The 20,094-nt window shown below is 41.1% G+C and overlaps 3 protein-coding genes across 5 annotated transcripts; 1 reads left to right on the top strand and 2 right to left on the bottom strand.

Moving 5' to 3' along the window:
• Window positions 1-1,204: 1,204 nt before the first annotated feature.
• Window positions 1,205-2,249, bottom strand: tmem60 (transmembrane protein 60). Of its 2 annotated transcripts, none has more exons than XM_044125271.1 (2): window positions 2,075-2,249; window positions 1,205-1,943 (listed from the first exon to the last, which is right to left on the bottom strand). In XM_044125271.1, the coding sequence occupies exon 2, from the start codon at window positions 1,823-1,825 to the stop codon at window positions 1,421-1,423; it is 405 nt and encodes a 134-aa protein (XP_043981206.1). In that variant the 5' UTR covers window positions 1,826-1,943; window positions 2,075-2,249; the 3' UTR covers window positions 1,205-1,420. The 2 variants fall into 2 exon arrangements, with proteins under 2 accessions (XP_043981206.1, XP_043981207.1); XM_044125272.1 differs by having other exon boundaries at window positions 2,145-2,249.
• A 681-nt stretch (window positions 2,250-2,930) lies between these two features.
• On the bottom strand, window positions 2,931-20,002 carry prr5a (proline rich 5a (renal)). 2 transcript variants are annotated; one of them, XM_044125267.1, is made up of 11 exons: window positions 19,741-20,002; window positions 17,235-17,368; window positions 15,119-15,244; window positions 14,960-15,040; window positions 14,425-14,473; window positions 14,227-14,284; window positions 13,817-13,908; window positions 13,553-13,693; window positions 5,838-5,973; window positions 5,472-5,750; window positions 2,932-5,382 (listed from the first exon to the last, which is right to left on the bottom strand). In XM_044125267.1, exons 2-11 carry the CDS (start codon window positions 17,366-17,368, stop codon window positions 5,099-5,101), a joined length of 1,380 nt encoding a protein of 459 aa, XP_043981202.1. In that variant the 5' UTR covers window positions 19,741-20,002; the 3' UTR covers window positions 2,932-5,098. The 2 variants fall into 2 exon arrangements, with proteins under 2 accessions (XP_043981201.1, XP_043981202.1); XM_044125266.1 differs by lacking the exons at window positions 17,235-17,368; window positions 19,741-20,002 and having other exon boundaries at window positions 2,931-5,382; window positions 15,119-17,200.
• On the top strand, window positions 8,276-11,098 carry LOC122835850. Its single transcript, XM_044125265.1, has 2 exons — window positions 8,276-10,729; window positions 10,840-11,098. Exons 1-2 carry the CDS (start codon window positions 8,514-8,516, stop codon window positions 10,991-10,993), a joined length of 2,370 nt encoding a protein of 789 aa, XP_043981200.1. The 5' UTR covers window positions 8,276-8,513; the 3' UTR covers window positions 10,994-11,098.
• Window positions 20,003-20,094: the final 92 nt, after the last annotated feature.

Raw genomic sequence — 20,094 nt, 5'->3', positions numbered from 1 at the left:
TTTAAACCCGAGTTAAATTGTCTCTCCATGTGAGTGAAACATGGAAACGTTTATGAGCGTCTTCAGTTCTTACAGATTCAACTCTCAAACTTCTCCACCTGGGGGAGCTCTCCACTCGGGACCGGCCGCAGGGTTCATGTTCAGCCGAACGACTGAATCATTTTATACATCTAAACAGCGTGCATAAAAGATTTGAAAATTTGAATATTTCCAGAGATGATTCTCCATTCAGTTGAGTTCATTCACTTACTCATCAGTCTATCCAGTTATTTTTGAGCAAATCATTAAATCCTGTCTTATATTTATCATGGTTAAAATAAATGGTGCAAATAAACACATTAAATTAATATGTGCATGTGTGCCTACCTGTTTGTGTCAATAATTTATTCAATTTTTAAAATTTTAAATTCATGGCTTAGACCTCAAACATGACGAAAAATTTCAGTACTTTATTATTTTATAGTTTCTATCCTGAACTCCAACATGAAACAATAGAAATCTGTCATTAGTCAAGAAGCAGTCAAGATATGAAGATGTCTCTGGAGTGGCTGCAGAGATTCACGGCTCAGGTGGGAGAGTCAGAGACAAGGAAACTGGTTAGAGTTATTGGGAATAAATATTTATGGCTGAATATTTCAGTAAAGAGACAGACCCCAAAACACCGGCAGCTGCCACTGAAATGAAAAATGGCTAAAATGTTTACTCAATGCCCAAAAACAAACTCCACACTTTCATTTATTTTTTTTATTCTTATTTTATTCTTAGAATAAGAATCATATATTTTTTCCTTTCCACTTAAAGATTCTGCATTATTTGCTGCACTGCTCTATCACATAACATCCCCATGAAATGCATTGACATCTGTGGTGATAATGTGACAAAATACAGTTCAAGGTTTATGAATACATTTGTAAATCTGTCCTTACCAGCTACAGCCAACATGTAAATAATATTTATTCCATCCACATAACTGTTGATTTTTATCACCTAGGAGAACAAAATAGCATAAAACCTCTGACACAGTGCAGTAAAAATTAATAAATGGTGTTCGTGGAGGATCTCAAAACCAGTTTAAGTCTCTTTTTTTTTATTTTATTTTACTTTAAAATTGTTAAAAAGCAGCATGGTGAGTAAAAATTAAAAGAGGGCTGGATTTAATTTAGCAATCCCAGACATGTTGAAATTGACGTCAAGTTGTCAGATGTAAAGCAAAGTGCAATTTAGTCAGGCAATGACAATGAACTCCTAGTGAGGAGAGAAAATTATACCAAAGTTTTCGCTTGTTATGGTGCAGTCCCATACAACTGAAGAGCAGCAGGTTTTAAAACAATAACTAAAACTGTGCATCCTCAGTAAAGAGGTGAATATATATTTTTAAAAAATAACAATGTCTCCGTTTTGTAAGGGTTTCTCCCCTCGTTCAGTCCCTCCTGTAGTGGAAAACACTGTATCCCAGTTCCAGCAGCGCTCCACCCAGCAGCACCCAAAGTGGGACACACACCACACTGACCCAGATGTCCGTCAGCTTCTCCAGCCGGGAGCACAGAGTCAGACAGAAGGCCAGCTTGAGGAGCAGGGCTGTCAGGTACCACAGCCTCCTCTTCACGCTCTTCTCCTCGTCCCTAGGGTCAAAGTCCGGCTTGCAGCGACCCGCCATCTCCACGATCTGCATGAGGATGAGGATGGTGTCAAAGGTCCAGACGGGGAGGAAGATCAGGAACCAGTTCCAGTGGATTTTGGAGTCCAGCTTGAGGGCAAGCATGATGAGGAAGACCAGGGCGAAGATCCAGGAGAGGAAGACTCGCTGAGCCAGGGACATCTTCATCTAGGAAGGCGGCGACTGGCCAGGCTCATCCACCGACTGAGGCTGGAAACGAGGCCGAAGAGCGCAGCGAAGGCGGCGGAGTGATCCCAGAGCAGGAAGACAGCTCTCTGTCTGGCAGCTGAAATAAAACACAAACGATGAATAAGAAATAACCAAAGTCCAGTAGTGGGTGAACATAAAGCTACTGTAACTCACTCAGTACTGAGCTATTCAATGTTACTAAAACAATGTGGTAGGAAGAGCGCTTACCGAGTTTACCGGGACTATTTCCTTATAAATACAGTTTAAAAGATCTAGTCGTTAACGAGAAAACACTTACACTTAACCGTTTAGCAGCAAACCAACCACGTAGGTGGCGTTAGCTTAGAGCTAAATCCACATTACCGGTTTGCGTTTTTAAGAACGTGATGCGTTTCCTGTACTCCTTTCAAAATAAAGGTGTACGATTTTTCTTTTTTCAATTGCTTTATCAGTTTCTATCAGACTTCACAGAAAATACTAGCAAGATTTTTATAGTAAATGTCGATGAACTATTAGCTAAAAATATAACTAAAAAGAAAATTTTTAATTTTGGACTTCAATTTACACAGATAAAGATTATTGTTTGATGATTATAAATTTGTTAGCTATTGCAAACTACAAACTACTGGTTCCTTTTGTGACATAAGGAAATCAAATGAAATCAGAAAATGTATGAGAATGATTGTGATTCTTCTTTGGGTCCAATTTCCAGATGCCTGAAAATGGTGTGCTTATCTGTTTGAACTATTGTGAACTAATATGGAAATGTTCAGCCAACATATTGCTCAGGGAGGAGATATGTCTATCTGTGATAAAATGTCTGCCTCATCTACAGAAGAGAATACCAAACCCTGGTGATGATGTTGGCTGAAATTACCAATGGTCAGTTTAAACTAAAATGGAAGGGCTTTAGTGTGATGAATGTTTAAAACCTCTGTGACCCTTGAGATCCAACTTGGTAGATAAATAACTCAATTAAATCAAGAATACATTGTTTACTTTGTAAGGTACAGTAGAAGAAAATTTAAGTAATACCCTATTCATTCATACATCAATAATCAATTCAATTTAAAATAGCATATATGTTTTTTTTTTTAGATATTACTGAAATTTATTTATTTTTATGGGGCCAGTATAACAAATTTATACAAAGTACAATTCGGGAGACATCGATTGTCCAAAAAGTAAAGTACAAAATGCTTTGAGGTAAAACATCATTGAAAAAGATTATTTTAAAAAGTTCTTATTTAAAAAAAAAATCTATTCCTTTTAGGACAAATGTTTACTGTACACGATCTATGCTTTCTAAAAAAAAAAAAAAAAACAACAACGTACTTTTTATTTACATGTTAGTGGTGGTGCAAAATACAGTGTGAGACAACATTCAGTTGAAAATGTTTCCATCTTTGTTGAATGTAAACATACATTGTTGTATTCCCTTGAACCACGAAGCCCATGCAGAAAAAGCAAATGCAGTCACAAAATAATTTTGCATTAAGCGCTTGGAGCGCTGCTGTAAAGCGAGAAAACCTCTTGACCCCCAAGCAGCACACAAAGGAGCGAAAACAGGGAATATGAAAGAGTCTTCATCAGAGTACACAAATACAAAACAACCTGTAACAAAAAATAATGTGTAGGTTTTTTCTTTAAAGTACATATTCTCCAGGGAAGCAAGAGAATAACTAAAACAAATAACTGAAATAAAGGAAATGAATGAATTGAAATATTTATTTTCCCCACAATGAACAAATCCCATAAAACATCCGAGAAGAAAAAGAAATCAACAGTGTCAATTTGTCCCATAATACTTTATCTTCCATACCTAATCCACTTAGGATACTCTGTGCCTCACTGATATGTAGTTACATTTATAAATTAGATTTTAAAAGACATTCTAATATATTTTTAGTTGTAAACGACATGCACTACCTTGTCATTGGCAGGGGATTCATTTTTTAATGCTCTGTATCCTCACAGACTATAAGAAGTAAGATTATTAGTGCAACTGGAGCTTTTGACACTCAGATGAATTCGGATTATCTCAGTAAAAAAGAAAATCACAGGAAATCTCAATTTTTCAGCTTCAAAATGAAACTAATCAGTGTAATTTTATTAATTACAGTCTACAATTAACAAAACCTCACAATTTAGTTTCTCTGAAAATGCGACAATTACATAAGCCAATGAAAAAAAATGAGGTTTATATTAAGGTCTTCCTAAAAGCGACACAATCGAGACGAAGATTTCTGACTTGACAGAACGGCAGCGGATTGTCGCTGACACTTTCCACAAGAAGGGTAAGCACAAGATACAGAGTGCTGCATGCAAACATGGAACGCTACATGGAAGGAAAAATGGCGTGGAATAAAAAGATCCAGAAGCAACAGTATCTACCACAGCCTAGAGAGGATTGTGAAGCAAAGTACATTCAGAGGGAGTCAGTGTTTCAGGACACGGAGATTAACTATTGTAATACTTGGTCTAAGCTCCTTTTGAGACATCTTAGCAGCTGTTTTCTGGAAATGTTATGATCTACATAATCATGAGGAAGACAGCTGATTTAACAACCGAAGCTGTTTCTACCTCACTTTTCCTTCCACTCAACTTTCCATTGATATAATTGCATGCAGGAACAAGGAAACTTTCACCTTCTGTAAAATAAGCATTTGTGGATTACTCTCTCTCATTGTGGAAAGTGTCAATAACTAATAATTTTAGTTATCTTGAACACTATTATTTTCTGAGAAACTGTATTTTGGGTTTTCATTATTTGTAAGCTATAATCATTTGATTAACAGAAATAAATGTTTGAAGATCTCTGTGTGTGTAATGAATCTATCCAATATATAAGTTTCACTTTTTAAGATGAATTCTTGGAATAAGTTAACATTTCAATAACATTTTAAGTTATTTAGATGCTCTTTTGTGTTTGTTGATTGCATCATCTTGTTAGGACTTGGGACTTTTTTTTTAAATAGTAAAAAGGTTTCATCATTTCAGATCAACACATCTTCAGCCATCAGTACCACTTCACGTCAACTTGGACATGCATGCTGATTTTTTTTTTCGGAGCTGCTTAAAGGTTTCATAGAAGAATTTAAATAATATCCACACTGGAAGAAAGTTGTCATTGAAAGTATAAAAGTAAAATGGAAGATGTACCCTTTTGCTGAAATGTATTCATTTTGTGTCCCATTTTCCACCAAAATATTCCCGCACACCCTCGCTGCGGGTCCCTGAAGGGGACCACAGCTACACAGTGCTCTGCCTGCTCTCGCGGCTAAGGCTCTTTCCACCCGAAGAGTGAGAAGGAAACTCAATAAATATCCCATCCGAGTCTGACCCGGCAGACCCCGGAACTTGTCCGATTATGGTTTCAGGGCTGGACGATTCACTGGGCGGTGAGGAGGACGCCCCCTTGCTGAGGTCAGTCACTGTGGTGGTGGCCTCCGTGCCGTGGAGCGCGCCTGAGGAATGAAGGATGGAAGGAGAGGACAGGGCCAGGTCCATGGCACCGGCGCCTGCTTGTATAATCCCTGGGAATGAAACAGCATTGTTGTGTTATTACGAATTCTGGTGTTATTTGATAAAATGGTGGGTGAAACCAGTTAGAAATCAGTCCTACCATTAAACTGGGAGCCCACGCAGAGTCTGTTGGAGGAGGGACCAGACAGCTCAGATCCTGGAGCCAGGTTTGAGTAGGTCAGCCCCTGTTCCTCCAGACATGATATAATCTCACAAGCCGAGTGGCGGCGGATCCCTCCGCTGCCGACCAAGCTGGGATCCGGGTCGTACTCCGCCACGGGGGTCAGCAACAGGGGGATGTTGTAGCTCTTAGATCGTACCACGGGGTTTTTGGATGGCTGGTCTGCAGACTTGGGCCAGCCCCACGGGACACGCTTGTCTGTAAAACGAGATGAGAGCAGGAGAGGGCTTCCTTTAAAGACCTTTCAAAATACAGCACATTATTATTACTTTGCTTCGGGCTCACCAAACACGCAGCAGTTATCGTCATCCTCCTCTCCAGAGTAAAGGCCGTGGGTGCCCAGGTAAGGTGAGACCACCTTCTGTACCAGAGACTCCAGTCTTAAATAATCCTCATTAACGCCGCGCGGCTCATGGACCCCCTGAAACACACAGAGGTACAAAAACCTGACTGGGTCAAAGGCAGAGGTGGGCAGAGTACCAAAACCTGTACTCAAGTAAGAGTAGCACTACCTCAACTTAACCCTCCTGTTGTCCTAAAATAACATTTAGTGGATCTTTTAGTGAAACTCCCCAAAGATTCACTAACATTTAGTGGATCTTGGGGGAGTTTTAACACAGTGGCGGGTCATTTTGACCCGAGGACAACAGGACAGATATTTCTACTCAAGGAAAAGTGAAAAATAGCCGTCTAAGAAATTACTCGAGAGCAAAAAATTATTTGTATTTGGTTTTACACATTTACACGGTTGGTAAACGTGTAAAACATCAACCATTTAATATTTGAAAATTACATCACCAGATGGACCGAAACATAAAGTTATGTGGAAATGATTGTATTTTAAAGATTAAAATGAAAAGAATTTTTATTTATATGAAAAATAAAAAATTTTCCAAATGAATTTCTTTTAATATAAAACTTATGAAACTTGAACAAAACCTGGTTTTTAATTAAAATGTTTGTTTTTCATTCATGTCAGTCAATTACGGTAGGTTTAGAATCCAGAAATTTTACTCAAGTAAAAGAAGTGATACTTCATGTGACAGCTGCCCCTGCTGTCACACAGAATTGGTAATGGTTTTCTGTTTTTCTTTAATGTTACTTTACGTATATTAATTAGTGTTTAGTTTAGATTTATCTATATCTTTGAAATTATTTTTATTAGTCTGACTTTTTAAGTTAACTATTTGAAGTGCACACATTTAGTTAACTTTATTTGACAGTTCTTTGTATTTTTTGTTAAAGACAACCATTTAATTTCTTCCTTTTGAGTTATTAGTTTCCTTTGGACCTGCCCCTGGAAATTATAGATGAGCTCCAGCTGACTGAGGTCCACGGATGTCAAACTCCCTCAGCGGGCCAGTCTATTTGTTTACCAGGGGAAGGGGATATTTGGTTTATAGTTTATTTTGACCATTTATTTAATGTTTCTTCTTTTTGAAAGTTAGTTTAAATTTGATATTTATTTAATTTGAAGATTTAATAATAATCTCACTAATATTTGTTAGGTTCTTGTGTGTTTAGTTACCCCCTTGTGTGTGTTAGCAGTGGTCTGATCAGCCACTATTTAAGTTTCCCTCATGTCTTGTTTGTTAGGTCAGTTTGTGCTTGAGTTTCTTTTGTTACCACTTGAGTTACATTTTGTTATGTTGACCTCAGTTTTTGGGCCCAATTTGTCATTTTGAATTATTTTGGACATTTTTTGTAATAAATTAAGATTATTTTTGGAAATTATTTTACGTCTCCTTGGCTGGTTTATGCAAAATCCTCACATTTGGTGTCAGAAGTGGGATTGTACCAGCCAGGAGTACAACATTTTTTTCTTCTTCTCCCCATTACCAACTCTGATGCAACATGAACCGTGGAGGAAGGAGTAAACGAGGCAATTTGGTGGAGTCTCAAGGAACAGCAGGCCCTGATGAGCTGACTGATTGCACTGAATCAGGGACATCTGGAGGACATGTAGGCACTGAGGGTGAAGATGGGGAAGAACCAACTTATGCAGATCTTGTCAACATTCTTCGTTCCCACATTAGTCAGCAGGAGGCACAGAATAGAATAATGAGAGAGGAAACGGTTCGTCAAGATCAACGGTTTCGGACTCTCCAGGAACAATTCACTCTTTTGCAGTTAGAGGTGCAAGCTCGTACTTCTCCAACAACTGAACATGCTAAGCTGGAAGACTCTGACTCAGAGGAACCACAGGATAAAAATCTGCTGCCAGGAGACCGGAAAGACATCTCTACTTCAGGTCAGTTTCGTTCCTTCCTGGAGCCTAAACTTGAAAAGTTAACAGAAACTGATGATATTGAACATTTTTTAATGACTTTTGAGAGGATTGCAATTTCATGTAACTGGCCAGAGAATGACTGGGTCTTTCGTCTTGTTCCACTGCTCACTGGAAAAGCTAGAGGTGCTTATGTGCATATGGACATTGATGAAGTAAATGATTATATATCTGTCAAAGATGCAATTCTTAAGAAATATGACATTAACCCAGAAACCTATCGCCAGAGATTTCGTTCTATAGAAGTGGAGCCTGGTGAAACTCCCAAGGAGCTGTATGTAAGGTTAAAAGAGTTGTATGAAAAGTGGATCCAACCTAAAGGTAAAACAGTGAAAGACATTGGTGAAATTATTGTCTTGGAGCAATATCTCCGTATGCTGTCTCCTGAGCTTCAGGTTTGGGTCCGGGAACATGATCCTCCAACTGCTTCCAAAGCTGCTTCTCTGGCTGAGGTGTTTGTGGCTGCAAGACGGAGAGGACAACCATGGAGTTATTCTTCTTGGAAGGCATCTAAAGATACACGCAGAGCTGCACCTGTACAACACCACCAAAAGGGTATATCTGCTGTGGGTAAGGCCTCCCTAAGGGAAAACCAGTCAATAAGCACGACATCCAAGCCATACAATAAAGTGCCCATTTGTTACTTGTGTGGTCAAGAAGGCCATACAAAACCCATGTGCCCAAAGAACCCTCCTAAACTCACTCAACTGTGTGTTGTCCCATTCAAAAGTGACAATTGCATCTGTGTTGGACAGTCTGTGAAACTGAGTGAAGTTAAAATCAATGGGAAAAGTGTAAAGGCCTTAATTGACACTGGCAGTGTTCAGACACTTGTTGACAGAGAGCTGGTTCCATCCAATATAATCTGCACATCAGACACCATCCCTATCCGCTGTGTGCATGGTGATGAAAGGCCATACCCCACAGCAGATGTGTATATTGAGGTGCAAGGTCAAGTATACCTGTTGAATGTCGGGATTGCAGAAAGTCTCCCTTTTCCAGTAGTATTGGGTAGTGACTTGCCTGTTTTGTTTGACTTACTGCACAAACCGCAGAACTGTAATGTAGTAACTCGTTCTCAAGCAAAACAGCCAGAAGAATCTCCTCCAATTCTGAGTGTGTTGCCTTTTTATGATGCAGACTTGGATGTGCAGCCTGGAAAATCTAGAAAATCATGTCGACAAAAGAGACAGGAGAAGTTTCTACATACACCCATTAGATCTACAGAAGGGGTTCAGGATCTGCCCCAGGGATTTAAGATTCCTTTAAATATGGCTCAAATCCAGCGGGATGACTCCAGTCTGGCTGCTCTCTTTTTGAAAGCGAAGGGACCCCAGAAAGGTAACCACAGAGGTAGTGCTGAAGAGTTTGTTCTACAGAAAAATATCCTTTATCGCCAACAGGGGGCATTTAAGCAGCTTGTGGTCCCAAAGGATGCAAGAGAGATGGTGCTTATTTTGGGCCACTCAATTCCCTGGGCTGGCCACCTAGGGACACATAAGACCCTGGCTCGCATCAAGCGCCATTTTTTCTGGCCTGGATTACGGACTGATGTTGCCCAGTTTTGTAGGACTTGCCCTCAGTGCCAATTAACCTCCAATAAGTTCCCTTCAAGAGCACCACTGCAGCCTCTTCCCCTCATTGACACACCTTTTGAGCGCTTGGGTATGGACATTGTGGGTCCACTTGAAAGAAGCAAATCTGGATACCGATACATGTTGGTAATCACAGATTATGCAACCAAGTACCCAGAAGTGTTCCCCTTAAAAACAATTAAAGCAAGAGCCGTGGCTTTTTCCTTGGTGCAACATTTTTCAAGGGTTGGAATTCCCTGTGAAATTGTGACCGATCAAGGCACTAACTTCATGTCTACTCTCCTAAAGCAGGTATATCAGCTGCTGGGGATTAAAGGTGTACGAACTACGCCTTATCATCCACAGACGGATGGGCTCACAGAGAGGTTCAACCAAACACTGAAGCAAATGCTGCGTAAGTTTGTGGATGAAACTGGCTCCGATTGGGATCAATGGTTGCCTTATCTCCTCTTTGCCTACAGAGAAGTGCCACAGGCTTCCACCGGGTTCTCTCCTTTTGAACTTTTATATGGTCATGAGGTGAGGGGACCTCTGACGCTATTAAAGGAGACCTGGGCTGGAGAAGAGGAGGGGGAGGGGCCTGTTAATGTTATCTCCTATGTTATGCAGATGAGAGAGAGGCTCCAAAAGATGACAGCTCTGGCCCAGCAGCACATGGCAGAAGCACAAAAGTATCAGAAGGTTTGGTACGACAAGTCAGCCCGGCAGAGGACCTTTGTCCCAGGCCAGAAGGTTCTGGTTATGCTACCATCCAGTGAGAGCAAGCTTTTGGCCAAGTGGCAGGGGCCATTTGAGGTTACAAAGCAGCTTGGACCTACCACCTACCAAGTTGCTAAAATGGGACAACCGCATTCCACCAAGGTGCTGCATGTGAACCTCCTTAAGGAGTGGACAGAGCGACCTAAAATTGGAGCAGAAGTCATGTTGATTAGAGCTGTGGAAGAGGAGGAAGCAGTTGATGATCAATACCTGCCCTCATCAACACCAATGGAGCTTGACTTGAAACACCTGTCAAGTGAACAACAACTTCAGGTTAGAGCAATATGTAATCCTCAGATATTTAAAGAATATCCAGGTCGTACAGACATTCTGGAACATGAGATTGTGTTGAAAAGTGATGCTAAAGTCAAACGTCTGAGCTACAGAATTCCAGAACGCCTTCTCAGCTCCCTGAAGAGAGAGATGGAATTGATGCAGTCCCTCGGGATTATTGAATCTTCCAAAAGTGAATGGTGTAATCCTGTCGTCTTGGTGCCAAAGAAAGATGGAACGATGCGCTTCTGTATAGACTTCAGGTACCTTAATTCTGTGTCAAAGTTCGACTCCTACCCTACTCCTCGCATTGATGATATGGTCAGTAGATTGGGCAAAGCTAAATACCTGACAACTATCGACTTGTGCAAAGGTTACTGGCAAGTACCCCTTTCCAAGCAGTCCAGGGAGTTGACGGCCTTTCGGACCCCATGGGGACTCTTCCAGTTTACAGTTTTGCCCTTTGGACTACATGGCGCACCCGCAACCTTCCAAAGGCTTATGGATCAGGTACTGCGTGGATGTGATGACTATGCCTGTGCCTATCTAGATGATATTGTGATATATAGTAACTCATGGGAGGAGCACCTTCAGCATTTAAAAGACATCTTGAGCCACCTTAAAGACGCAGGTTTGACCATTAACCCAGCAAAATGCGCTTTTGCACAATCTGAGACAGAGTACCTGGGTTTCATAATTGGAAATGGTGAACTCAAGCCACAGGTTAGCAAAATTCATGCTATTGAATCCTGCCCATTACCTCAAACCAAGAAGCAATTGAGATCATTTTTAGGGATGGCTGGTTTTTATCATAGATTCATAAAGCACTTTTCAGCCAGAGCTGCCTCTCTGACAGATATGACTGGATCTAAATGTCCCAGTAAAGTCCAGTGGACAGAAAAGACGATTGCAGCATTCCATGATCTTCAACAAGCCTTGGGTCAGAATTCTGTCCTGAAGTGTCCTGACTTTGACAAAGATTTCATTCTGCAAACAGACGCCTCAGAAAGGGGTATAGGAGCAGTACTTCTACAAGGTGAGGAGGCTTTACAGCCTGTAGCTTTCATAAGCCGTAAGCTACACCCCAGAGAAGTCCGTTATTCTACGGTGGAAAAGGAAGCCCTCGCAATAAAATGGGCCCTAGACTCCTGAAGTATTACCTGCTTGGAAGAGAGTTCATCCTCCAGACGGATCACAAAGCTCTCCAGTGGCTGCAGCGAATGAAGGACACCAATAGCCGCATTACAAGATGGTCTCTTGCAATGCAACCATTCCGCTTTACAGTGCAGCACATACCTGGTAAGCTGAATGTGACCGCAGATTACCTCTCTCGTTGGTGTGATGACCCTTCTGAAGGGAGGGGGAATGTGACAGCTGCCCCTGCTGTCACACAGAATTGGTAATGGTTTTCTGTTTTCTTTAATGTTACTTTACATATATTAATTAGTGTTTAGTTTAGATTTATCTATATCTTTGAAATTATTTTTATTAGTCTGACTTTTTAAGTTAACTATTTGAAGTGCACACATTTAGTTAACTTTATTTGTCAGTTCTTTGTATTTTTTGTTAAAGACAACCATTTAATTTCTTCCTTTTGAGTTATTAGTTTCCTTTGGACCTGCCCCTGGAAATTATAGATGAGCTCCAGCTGACTGAGGTCCACGGATGTCAAACTCCCTCAGCGGGCCAGTCTATTTGTTTACCAGGGGAAGGGGATATTTGGTTTATAGTTTATTTTGACCATTTATTTAATGTTTCTTCTTTTTGAAAGTTAGTTTAAATTTGATATTTATTTAATTTGAAGATTTAATAATAATCTCACTAATATTTGTTAGGTTCTTGTGTGTTTAGTTACCCCCTTGTGTGTGTTAGCAGTGGTCTGATCAGCCACTATTTAAGTTTCCCTCATGTCTTGTTTGTTAGGTCAGTTTGTGCTTGAGTTTCTTTTGTTACCACTTGAGTTACATTTTGTTATGTTGACCTCAGTTTTTGGGCCCAATTTGTCATTTTGAATTATTTTGGACATTTTTTGTAATAAATTAAGATTATTTTTGGAAATTATTTTACGTCTCCTTGGCTGGTTTATGCAAAATCCTCACACTTCATAATAAAGCTACTCAAGTAAAAGTACAGAGTGCAACGTTGTAAAAATACTCCTAAAAGTGTGTGTGTGGGGGTTTTTTTTTTCTAAATGTTACTCAAGTAAATGTAATTGAGTAAATGTAACTAGTTACTACCCAACTCTTGTCAGTGGTTCAACAATTTCAGAGTTAAAATGATTTTGGTGATTAAAATTTTGCATTGTCATAGGATTAAATTCAATTGTACAGCAAATAAAATCAATGAATTTTAATAGCAAGAACTGGCTGCAAAAGTTTTAATTTACTCTAAATGTTCTCTTTTTACTCTCAAATACATACAAATAACCTCCACTATGAAAACCCCTACGCTTTTTAAAAATAATAAAATTTGGGTTTTGAATGGATAAAACAGATTAAGATAATGGTTTCCATAATGGTGTCAACCTCAACTGTATAAATAACAGTCAGTCTGTGGTCAGAAATAGGAAACTCTGTCTGTCTTGTTGAGTATACAAACATGAATCCAAAATTAAGCCAAGACTATCATTATTCCTCTGCAATGCGTTATTGTTAATTATTAATCATTAAGGAGGGTAAATATGAACCCAAACATGATTAAAACCCAACATCAATATGATATTGGAGACACTGATAAGTAACGGTTAACCTACAGAAAGAAGTGCAGAGTTGTGCAGAGGAACGAAGAATTTACAGGTTTTACAAATAAAAGTCTGAAAAGTGTGGCATGCCCTTATATCCACCCCCCTTACTGCAATAACACTGAATAAAATCCAGCGCTCATTTACTCTTAAATGTGAAGAGCATGAACATGTCTTAAGTCATGAGCATAATGTCTGAGATATCTCCTGCAGAAGGACGCTAACTCCAATTCCAAAACAAGAAGCTTCACTGGAGGTACAAACAAAGGAACGACGTACTGCTTCTGTTCAAAACAAAAATAGCTGAACAAACGAGAGTGGAGGTAGGAGATAATGTTCTGCTCACCTGCAGTATGAGCAACATCTGCGTGACAGAGGGGGGCACGCGGGCCCGCGGCCGAGACAACGCGTCCTCCAACTTCACACTCAGGACGATGGTGTTCCTGAAGTGAAGCAGGGCCAGCTGTCTGACAGAGGGCTCCTTACCCTGCAAGAAACACAGGGAGGAGGAGACCGCCATGAGCACCACCCAGGAAAAAGATTCAACAGAGGAGATATGGACAAAAAAAAAAAAAAAAAACACAAGCAGCTTGTTCAGGAGATTGTGCACCTGGACTGGGTGAAAGATGGCCTGCAGCATGGAGAGAACGTCACAGAAGAAGAAGTCCCAGGTCTCTGCCAGAGAGTCGAGTAACTTCTGGCCTGCATGAATCAGAGACAAAACCATAAAAACAATGCCCTGTAGAATTCACTTCTGTTTACATTCACCATGTTTTGTCACCTTACTACAACAAACTGCAATGTGTGTTATTCAGGGTGATTTTTTGCATGCAAGTCAAACCTAAACCCCATCCTCAACTAATTTTCAGCCTCTAAACGGGTTTCCTCAAGTATAACCTTGTATTAGATATATCCATCTTCCCACCAACTTCAGCGGATTGCAGTATTTTCAGGCTGATGTGAAGATTTTGTTTTTCAGATGTGAGGTAAAGCATGCGCCGGACGTTAACCCAGACCTACCTTCATAGTATCTTATTTTGTCCCGAAGAATGACCATGCCTTTTGTCAGAAGCTGATTCTGTGGAAAGTCGACAACAATTATGGTCGTGACATAAGAGCATTCATTCATTCATTCATCGTCATTAATGTTCTTGTCTGATGAAACAGTGAGGTTCAGGCCAGCAAAGAATTTAAAAAGAGGAATTAAATGTGGGTTACCTGGAGGTACTCTGAGAAGAAAGAACCCAGCTCAGTTTTCAACAAATGCCTGAAAAAGACAATAAATGTTTATTTTCTAAACTTTTAATGATAAAACATACTGGATGAAGATGTAATCAAATATTCAACCATGTTTTGTAAAGTAACTGAGTAGTTTCCCGGTGAAAACAAAGACGATATGAAAACAGTCTGTTTTCCTGAAGAACATTATGCTCCTATGCTTCTGTGGTCAGAAAAGATGAATCCACGTCTTTGTGGCTTTTTCCGGAAATATTTTCAGTCGGCTAACGTGGAGGCAGAGAGAAGTGATGGGTCTGGCTCGGAGAGATAATGAGATATCTGGCCTGACCACATGACTCCACAGCCCCACATACACAAACAAGGTCATTGAGAAGAAAACAGTCAGTCAGCAGCAGGCGCTGGACAGACAGTAATTACACAGATTACAGCACAAAATTAGATCAAGAGTCTAAAATGAAGCAGCTGGATCTTCACAGCAGGGGAATCCACGACTTGTGTTGATTTCCAAACCTACCGGACGCCTTCATTCAGGGTGTAGAGTTCATTATCGGCCAGGCCCTTCTTCTGGAAGACTGCTATGACAGCGTTGTGGATGCTGCAACGCAAACAGAAACCGCATTTACTGCTGGTCTAAATCCAGCGTGTTTTCTGCCTCCGCTTTAATCTGGTGTACCTGTTCCAGGTGGCGTTGGCTCCGGCCCTCTTCTGCTTCTCCCCTCTGTCCTCCGGTGAACTTTTCTCACTCTTACCGAGCTCACTGAGGCTTGGCGAGCTCATCAACTTCAGCCGGTGCAGAGTCCTCATGAGGAAAACATTAACAGTGGACAGGGGACAGACGAGAAAGAAGGTCAGGCAATGAGCCGACATACGCGGAGGAAACACGAGGAGGCGGCTCTGAGGCAGAGGAGAACTCAAAAGGTGGAGAAAAAAAACGAAAACAAAGAGCAGCCGGTGACAGAGGAGGAGGAGGAGAGAAGTAGGACAGAGTGGTGCATGGTGAGACTGGGGCAACAAGCAAAGAGCAGGATGGGTGGAGCCCAGCTGGGAGGTGAAGCACAGTGTGGCTGCGCCGCCGGATCTCTCAGAAGAGCAGGAAAACAATAGCACACGCACCGCTGGGGGCATTCTCTGCCTCCTTCAACTGCCTCGCAGTCAGTACAATACCGCCATTGATGCAAACAAATATTTATGCAGAGCACAGATGCCAGAGGAACTACAGGGTAAGCAGGCCTAAACAGTTGCTGCGCTTGTGACTGCACTGTGAAGAGGAGAAGGAAGTCATATGGTTTATTGACAACAGCGGAAAAAGGGACAGGAAGCAGCGACACGGTGCGAGACAATGAAGAAGGTTTTCCTGCTTCACTACAGCTGGATGCGGAAAACGAACAAATGAAAAACAATGAAAAATATTCTCAGTCATTTATTTATGAAACTTCTTTTTTAGCTTGAGACCTGAGACTTTATTCCACATTAATAGTGTTTATCTGTGGACTGTCGAAAAACAAAAGTGGAGCATTCTGGAAAGTGTGAAGTCCTGATGAAAAATAACATCAGTCTCCCTCCACAGCAAACACTTGATGCCAGCCTGGACGTGTGGCACAATCACTTATTTTGTTTAGAGAGCATTTAGTTTTTCACACAATGAATTAAATTTATATTTCACTTACAGCAAGACAATTTTCTCATATAATAAATAAAATAATGCCAGTGGAAGTAGCACATCATTTTAAAACAATATTAAGAAATAACTGACTTAAAACAAGCTCCTATATCTTTTTAAAACGTTAGTTGTAAGTTAGTTTCAGTCTATGATATTTGCACTAGAAACTAGACCGAAAATACTTGATAACATTTTGTCTTTTTGTAGCTTAAAGACGACAGATTTGTTATGGAATACACCAAAATGTGGTGGTGGCAGAATCATGCTGTGTGGATGTTGGAAGAAGCTGAGAAAAGACTCGAGTTTAAGTCCCGACTTGTAGAACATGAAATGTTTACATTAATCATAACATTATCTACACTTCCTGTTTCAAACTTTTGTGTTTTAGAATTGCTCATATATTTTGATTCAATGCAGTAAAACAGCCTGTTTAAAAATTACAGCAGAGTGATGAAGACCTCATAGAAAACTGAACCAGGGAGTCTACTAGAGTGAGCGCTGCCACAAATCTCTGAGGGTTGAGAGCTGAAACTTCATCTGCTCTTCCTCTCTATATGGGGCATCCCCTTTAGGAGACATGGTCCTCCAAATCCTCATTTATTTCAGGAAGCTGGATGTAGCCTAATTGTAATTTTTAGGACCTTCTTTGGTGCAGTCATTAAAAAAAGTGTCCTCAATTGAAAATTAAACTTTAAAACACAGAGGGAGAGAGAAAGATTTAAAAAAAGCCATGCATATTTTCTAAAGAGATGGGTGATGAAAACAAGCTCTCTGAAAAATAAGACACAATGAGTTTAAACCCACGCAGTCCAGAAACTCTGAGTGCTGACAGCACAGCAGTAAACAACAGACCCCCTTTCACTCCCACGCACGCACGCAAACACAAACAGCATGAAAAGCAGGGCCACAAACTGATGAGATGAACAAAAGGAAAGTACCGAGTCAATCAAGCATCCCCAGCATGAGATCATTATCACCAGGCCAGCATGTGTTGCAGAGAAAGCTCAGCTGGGTAAGGAAATCATCTGGGACCAGAAACAGGCTTAATGCTAATTAATATTTCATGCGTTTCTTCCCCAGGATACCGCATGGTGTTAAATGTTAATACCGGGCAGGAGCTGAGCCTTACCTCCTGAACGGATGCTCGGTGCTGCTGCTGTCCATGTCCGGGCTCGGTGGAGGGGCCGAAAAGGTGCTGAAGTTGAGGGAAAGGGGTCTGGGGGAGGAGCGGGAGGCGTGCCGCCGCCGGAGTCCGTCAAGCATCTGAGCCCAGGAGGAGGAGGAGGAAATGAAAGCAAAACAGTCGTTACGATTACAGGAGAGATGTTTGAAAAAACAAGCAAGGTGGTTTAAAGTGAACAAAACAGTGGGGGGGTCCCTTCCAGGCCTCTCTGTTCAGACACTACAAATATTACAAATGTGAAACTAGAGAGGAGAGGTCAAACTTGACTGATTCACCAACATAATATTTATTTTCCCAATTAGCAGTTTAATACTTTAGTGGTTTGGTTGCTTTGGCTGCAGTGGGACATTTTTTATTTTTTTTTTAACAAACTGTTCCTCAGTTTATTCCCAACAAGGGGGTTTTCACATGATTCACTGACCCAGAACCTTGAGCTGAATGTCTTAAGCTTGACCTTCACAGCGAGACACTTACCACCCGACACCACTGGGAAAATAAGTATAAAACATTTCATCCTTTCCATACACTCTCATATTCAGGTTATTCTGTGGATTTTCCTTCAGATTGTTGCCTTGCTGAAAAATTCACACTCATTTAATCTTCAGATTCTTATTGAGTATTGTCCTTCAGTTATATAGAGTCTGTGAGTACCAGGCCTGTCGCAATAATAAATTTTCCTGGATGATAAATTGTCCAAGAAGGTAAACGATAATATTGTTGTTTTGAGACAATTTTCAGATAATAATACGGTAATGGCATAATAATACAAGAACACATTCTGGAAAATCTGTAAACTTTAAAGTCTAATGAACATTTAACCCTGGAAGACATTTTAAATATCTAAAACAAATTAATAAAATAACAGAAACAACAAATAAAATCAATTATGAAGTCACTGCAAACAAAAGTTTTCTGAAACAAACATGACTGCCGGGTAAAATAGTTTCTCTAGAAACTGCCCTTATGAGCGAGTGTGTGGGTGAGTGTGTGCATGTGTATGTGTGTGTGTGTGTGTGTGTGTGCATGCGTGAGTTTTTGTTGTGTTTTGATTGACTGCGTTCTGTCCAGGGTGTACTTCGCCTCTCGCCAAATGGCTGCGGAACAAATTCACCATCTGGAATGGATTGATGGATGGACGTTTTGACTTCTTTGTATGCGTTTCCCCTGAGTTATTACTGAAACCTGTTGTGAAATTTGCATAAATAACCCCAACACCAACCTTACTCCTGGACAGGCTGCTAGTTCATCAACAGAGCAACACAGAGACGCACGGGGAGAATATGCCATGTCATCAAAACATTGCTACCAATGGCACCAGCCTCATAAGAAAAGACTAAGAAAAATATTACTAAATTCAGCATCTATTTTCCACACAATCTTACGGCAGTAACCCCCTAGTTTCTTTGAAACCGTTCTGGAAGATCTCCTGCTGCCTGATCAAAACCTCTCTCAGGAGCTGACACCATTGATCAACTCAAAGAAAAAAGCAACAACTACATATATCAAAAACATTAGTCAAAAGGGGAAGAACAAAAACAAACCACACACGGGCACTTCTTTTTTAATTTACAGAAGTTGTTCTTTCAGAGTCTTCTCTGTCTGTTAAGAGTCATTCAGAAATAGCAGCCGAGGGTTTGGCAATCACCTTGCAGCCTTCCTGTAATCACTCATTACATCAGCGGAAAAAAAGGGAGCCAGCATGTGTGTACATGCATCGGCGAGTAAGTGAGTGAATGGTTCCTGTAAAGGCTTTGTGGCCTTACTGTTACAGTGTATTTGGGTGTCTCCCTGCATAGAAACACAAAACTGAAGCTCAACAGCAAAGCACCATCCGGTGGTCAGAGGGGGGAATAACAGTCTGGCATGTCTCTTTCTAAGACAAAGGTTTTACAGAAGAATGTTAGATAGTGGTGAGGAATGTTGATTGGTGTGTGTTAAGAAGGTCTGATCAATTATTATTGGATTAAATCCGATCTGAGAGAGGAAAACAGAAAGCGTCTAGCAGAAATGCCAAGCCACGCCAGTCTGGGCATTTCTGCTTTTGTTCTCCCCTCCTCCTTGTCTGCGACTACACTCACATCCGATCGATGCCGCTTTTTAATTTCTAATCGACCCCCGTTTCTTTTCCGACCAATTGATTTACAACTGTGCGGCCTTTTCCCTGACATTAGATGGCCAATCGATCGGCGCAGACACGCAATCAACAGTCCACGTTTATCCTGCAGGGGAGGACCGTACAGCAGCGAGCCGTGCGTACGTGGAGCTTTCTAATTCACCACTACCTGTATGGATAAAACACCGGGGTAAGCACACCCGCACGGATGTAAACAAGCAGATGAGCAAGTAAAAAAACAAAAAAACAACAAAAAAAGACACAGTATCACTGTTGGGTACAAAGTTGGTGTGTGTGAAATGCGCCCCCAGCCCGCCCACAGCAGCAGCCTGCGCTCACCGTTCCTGATCCCGTCGTGTCGCACCCGGTGGGATGAAGCGGTCATGTAGAGCCGAGAGGAAGCGTCTTCTGACCGGGAGTCATCAGCGGGAGGCTCCTCTAGCTGCACCACGCCGGATTGCGCAGCTCCACGGGCGGGACGAAGGGTCCGACCGACCTCTCATTCATGAGGCAGGAACCGCCGCTCGCTCTCTGGCTGCGGCTCGCCCCCGCTTTGTTTTGACGAGATGCAAAAAAAAAAAGAAAAAAAGAAAAAAAAAAGAGCTAGCAGAAACCTGGTCGCGTTTACGAGCATGCACGTGAACGCGCGCTGTGGTTAATGTTGTTTTTATTATAGCTGTATGCAAGCGAGGA

The sequence above is a fragment of the Gambusia affinis genome, linkage group LG08, assembly GCF_019740435.1.
Source record: "Gambusia affinis linkage group LG08, SWU_Gaff_1.0, whole genome shotgun sequence".
Lineage (NCBI taxonomy): Eukaryota > Metazoa > Chordata > Actinopteri > Cyprinodontiformes > Poeciliidae > Gambusia > Gambusia affinis.
This window is presented reverse-complemented; position numbering and strand designations above follow the sequence as displayed.

Bases quoted from the DNA above. Each gene is read 5' to 3' on its own strand.
- LOC122835850 (XM_044125265.1), top strand. From the start codon at position 8,514: ATGTGCCCAAAGAACCCTCCTAAACTCACTCAACTGTGTGTTGTCCCA. The intron at 10,730-10,839 runs GTACCTTAATTC...ACTTGTGCAAAG, and splicing joins CGCTTCTGTATAGACTTCAG to GTTACTGGCAAGTACCCCTT.
- tmem60 (XM_044125271.1), bottom strand. From the start codon at position 1,825: ATGAAGATGTCCCTGGCTCAGCGAGTCTTCCTCTCCTGGATCTTCGCC.
- prr5a (XM_044125266.1), bottom strand. From the start codon at position 15,570: ATGCCCCCAGCGGTGCGTGTGCTATTGTTTTCCTGCTCTTCTGAGAGA. The intron at 14,474-14,959 runs GTAGGTTTGGAA...TGTCTTTTTCAG, and splicing joins ACCCTGAATGAAGGCGTCCG to GCATTTGTTGAAAACTGAGC. The intron at 13,694-13,816 runs GTGCACAATCTC...TGTTTCTTGCAG, and splicing joins CCATCTTTCACCCAGTCCAG to GGTAAGGAGCCCTCTGTCAG.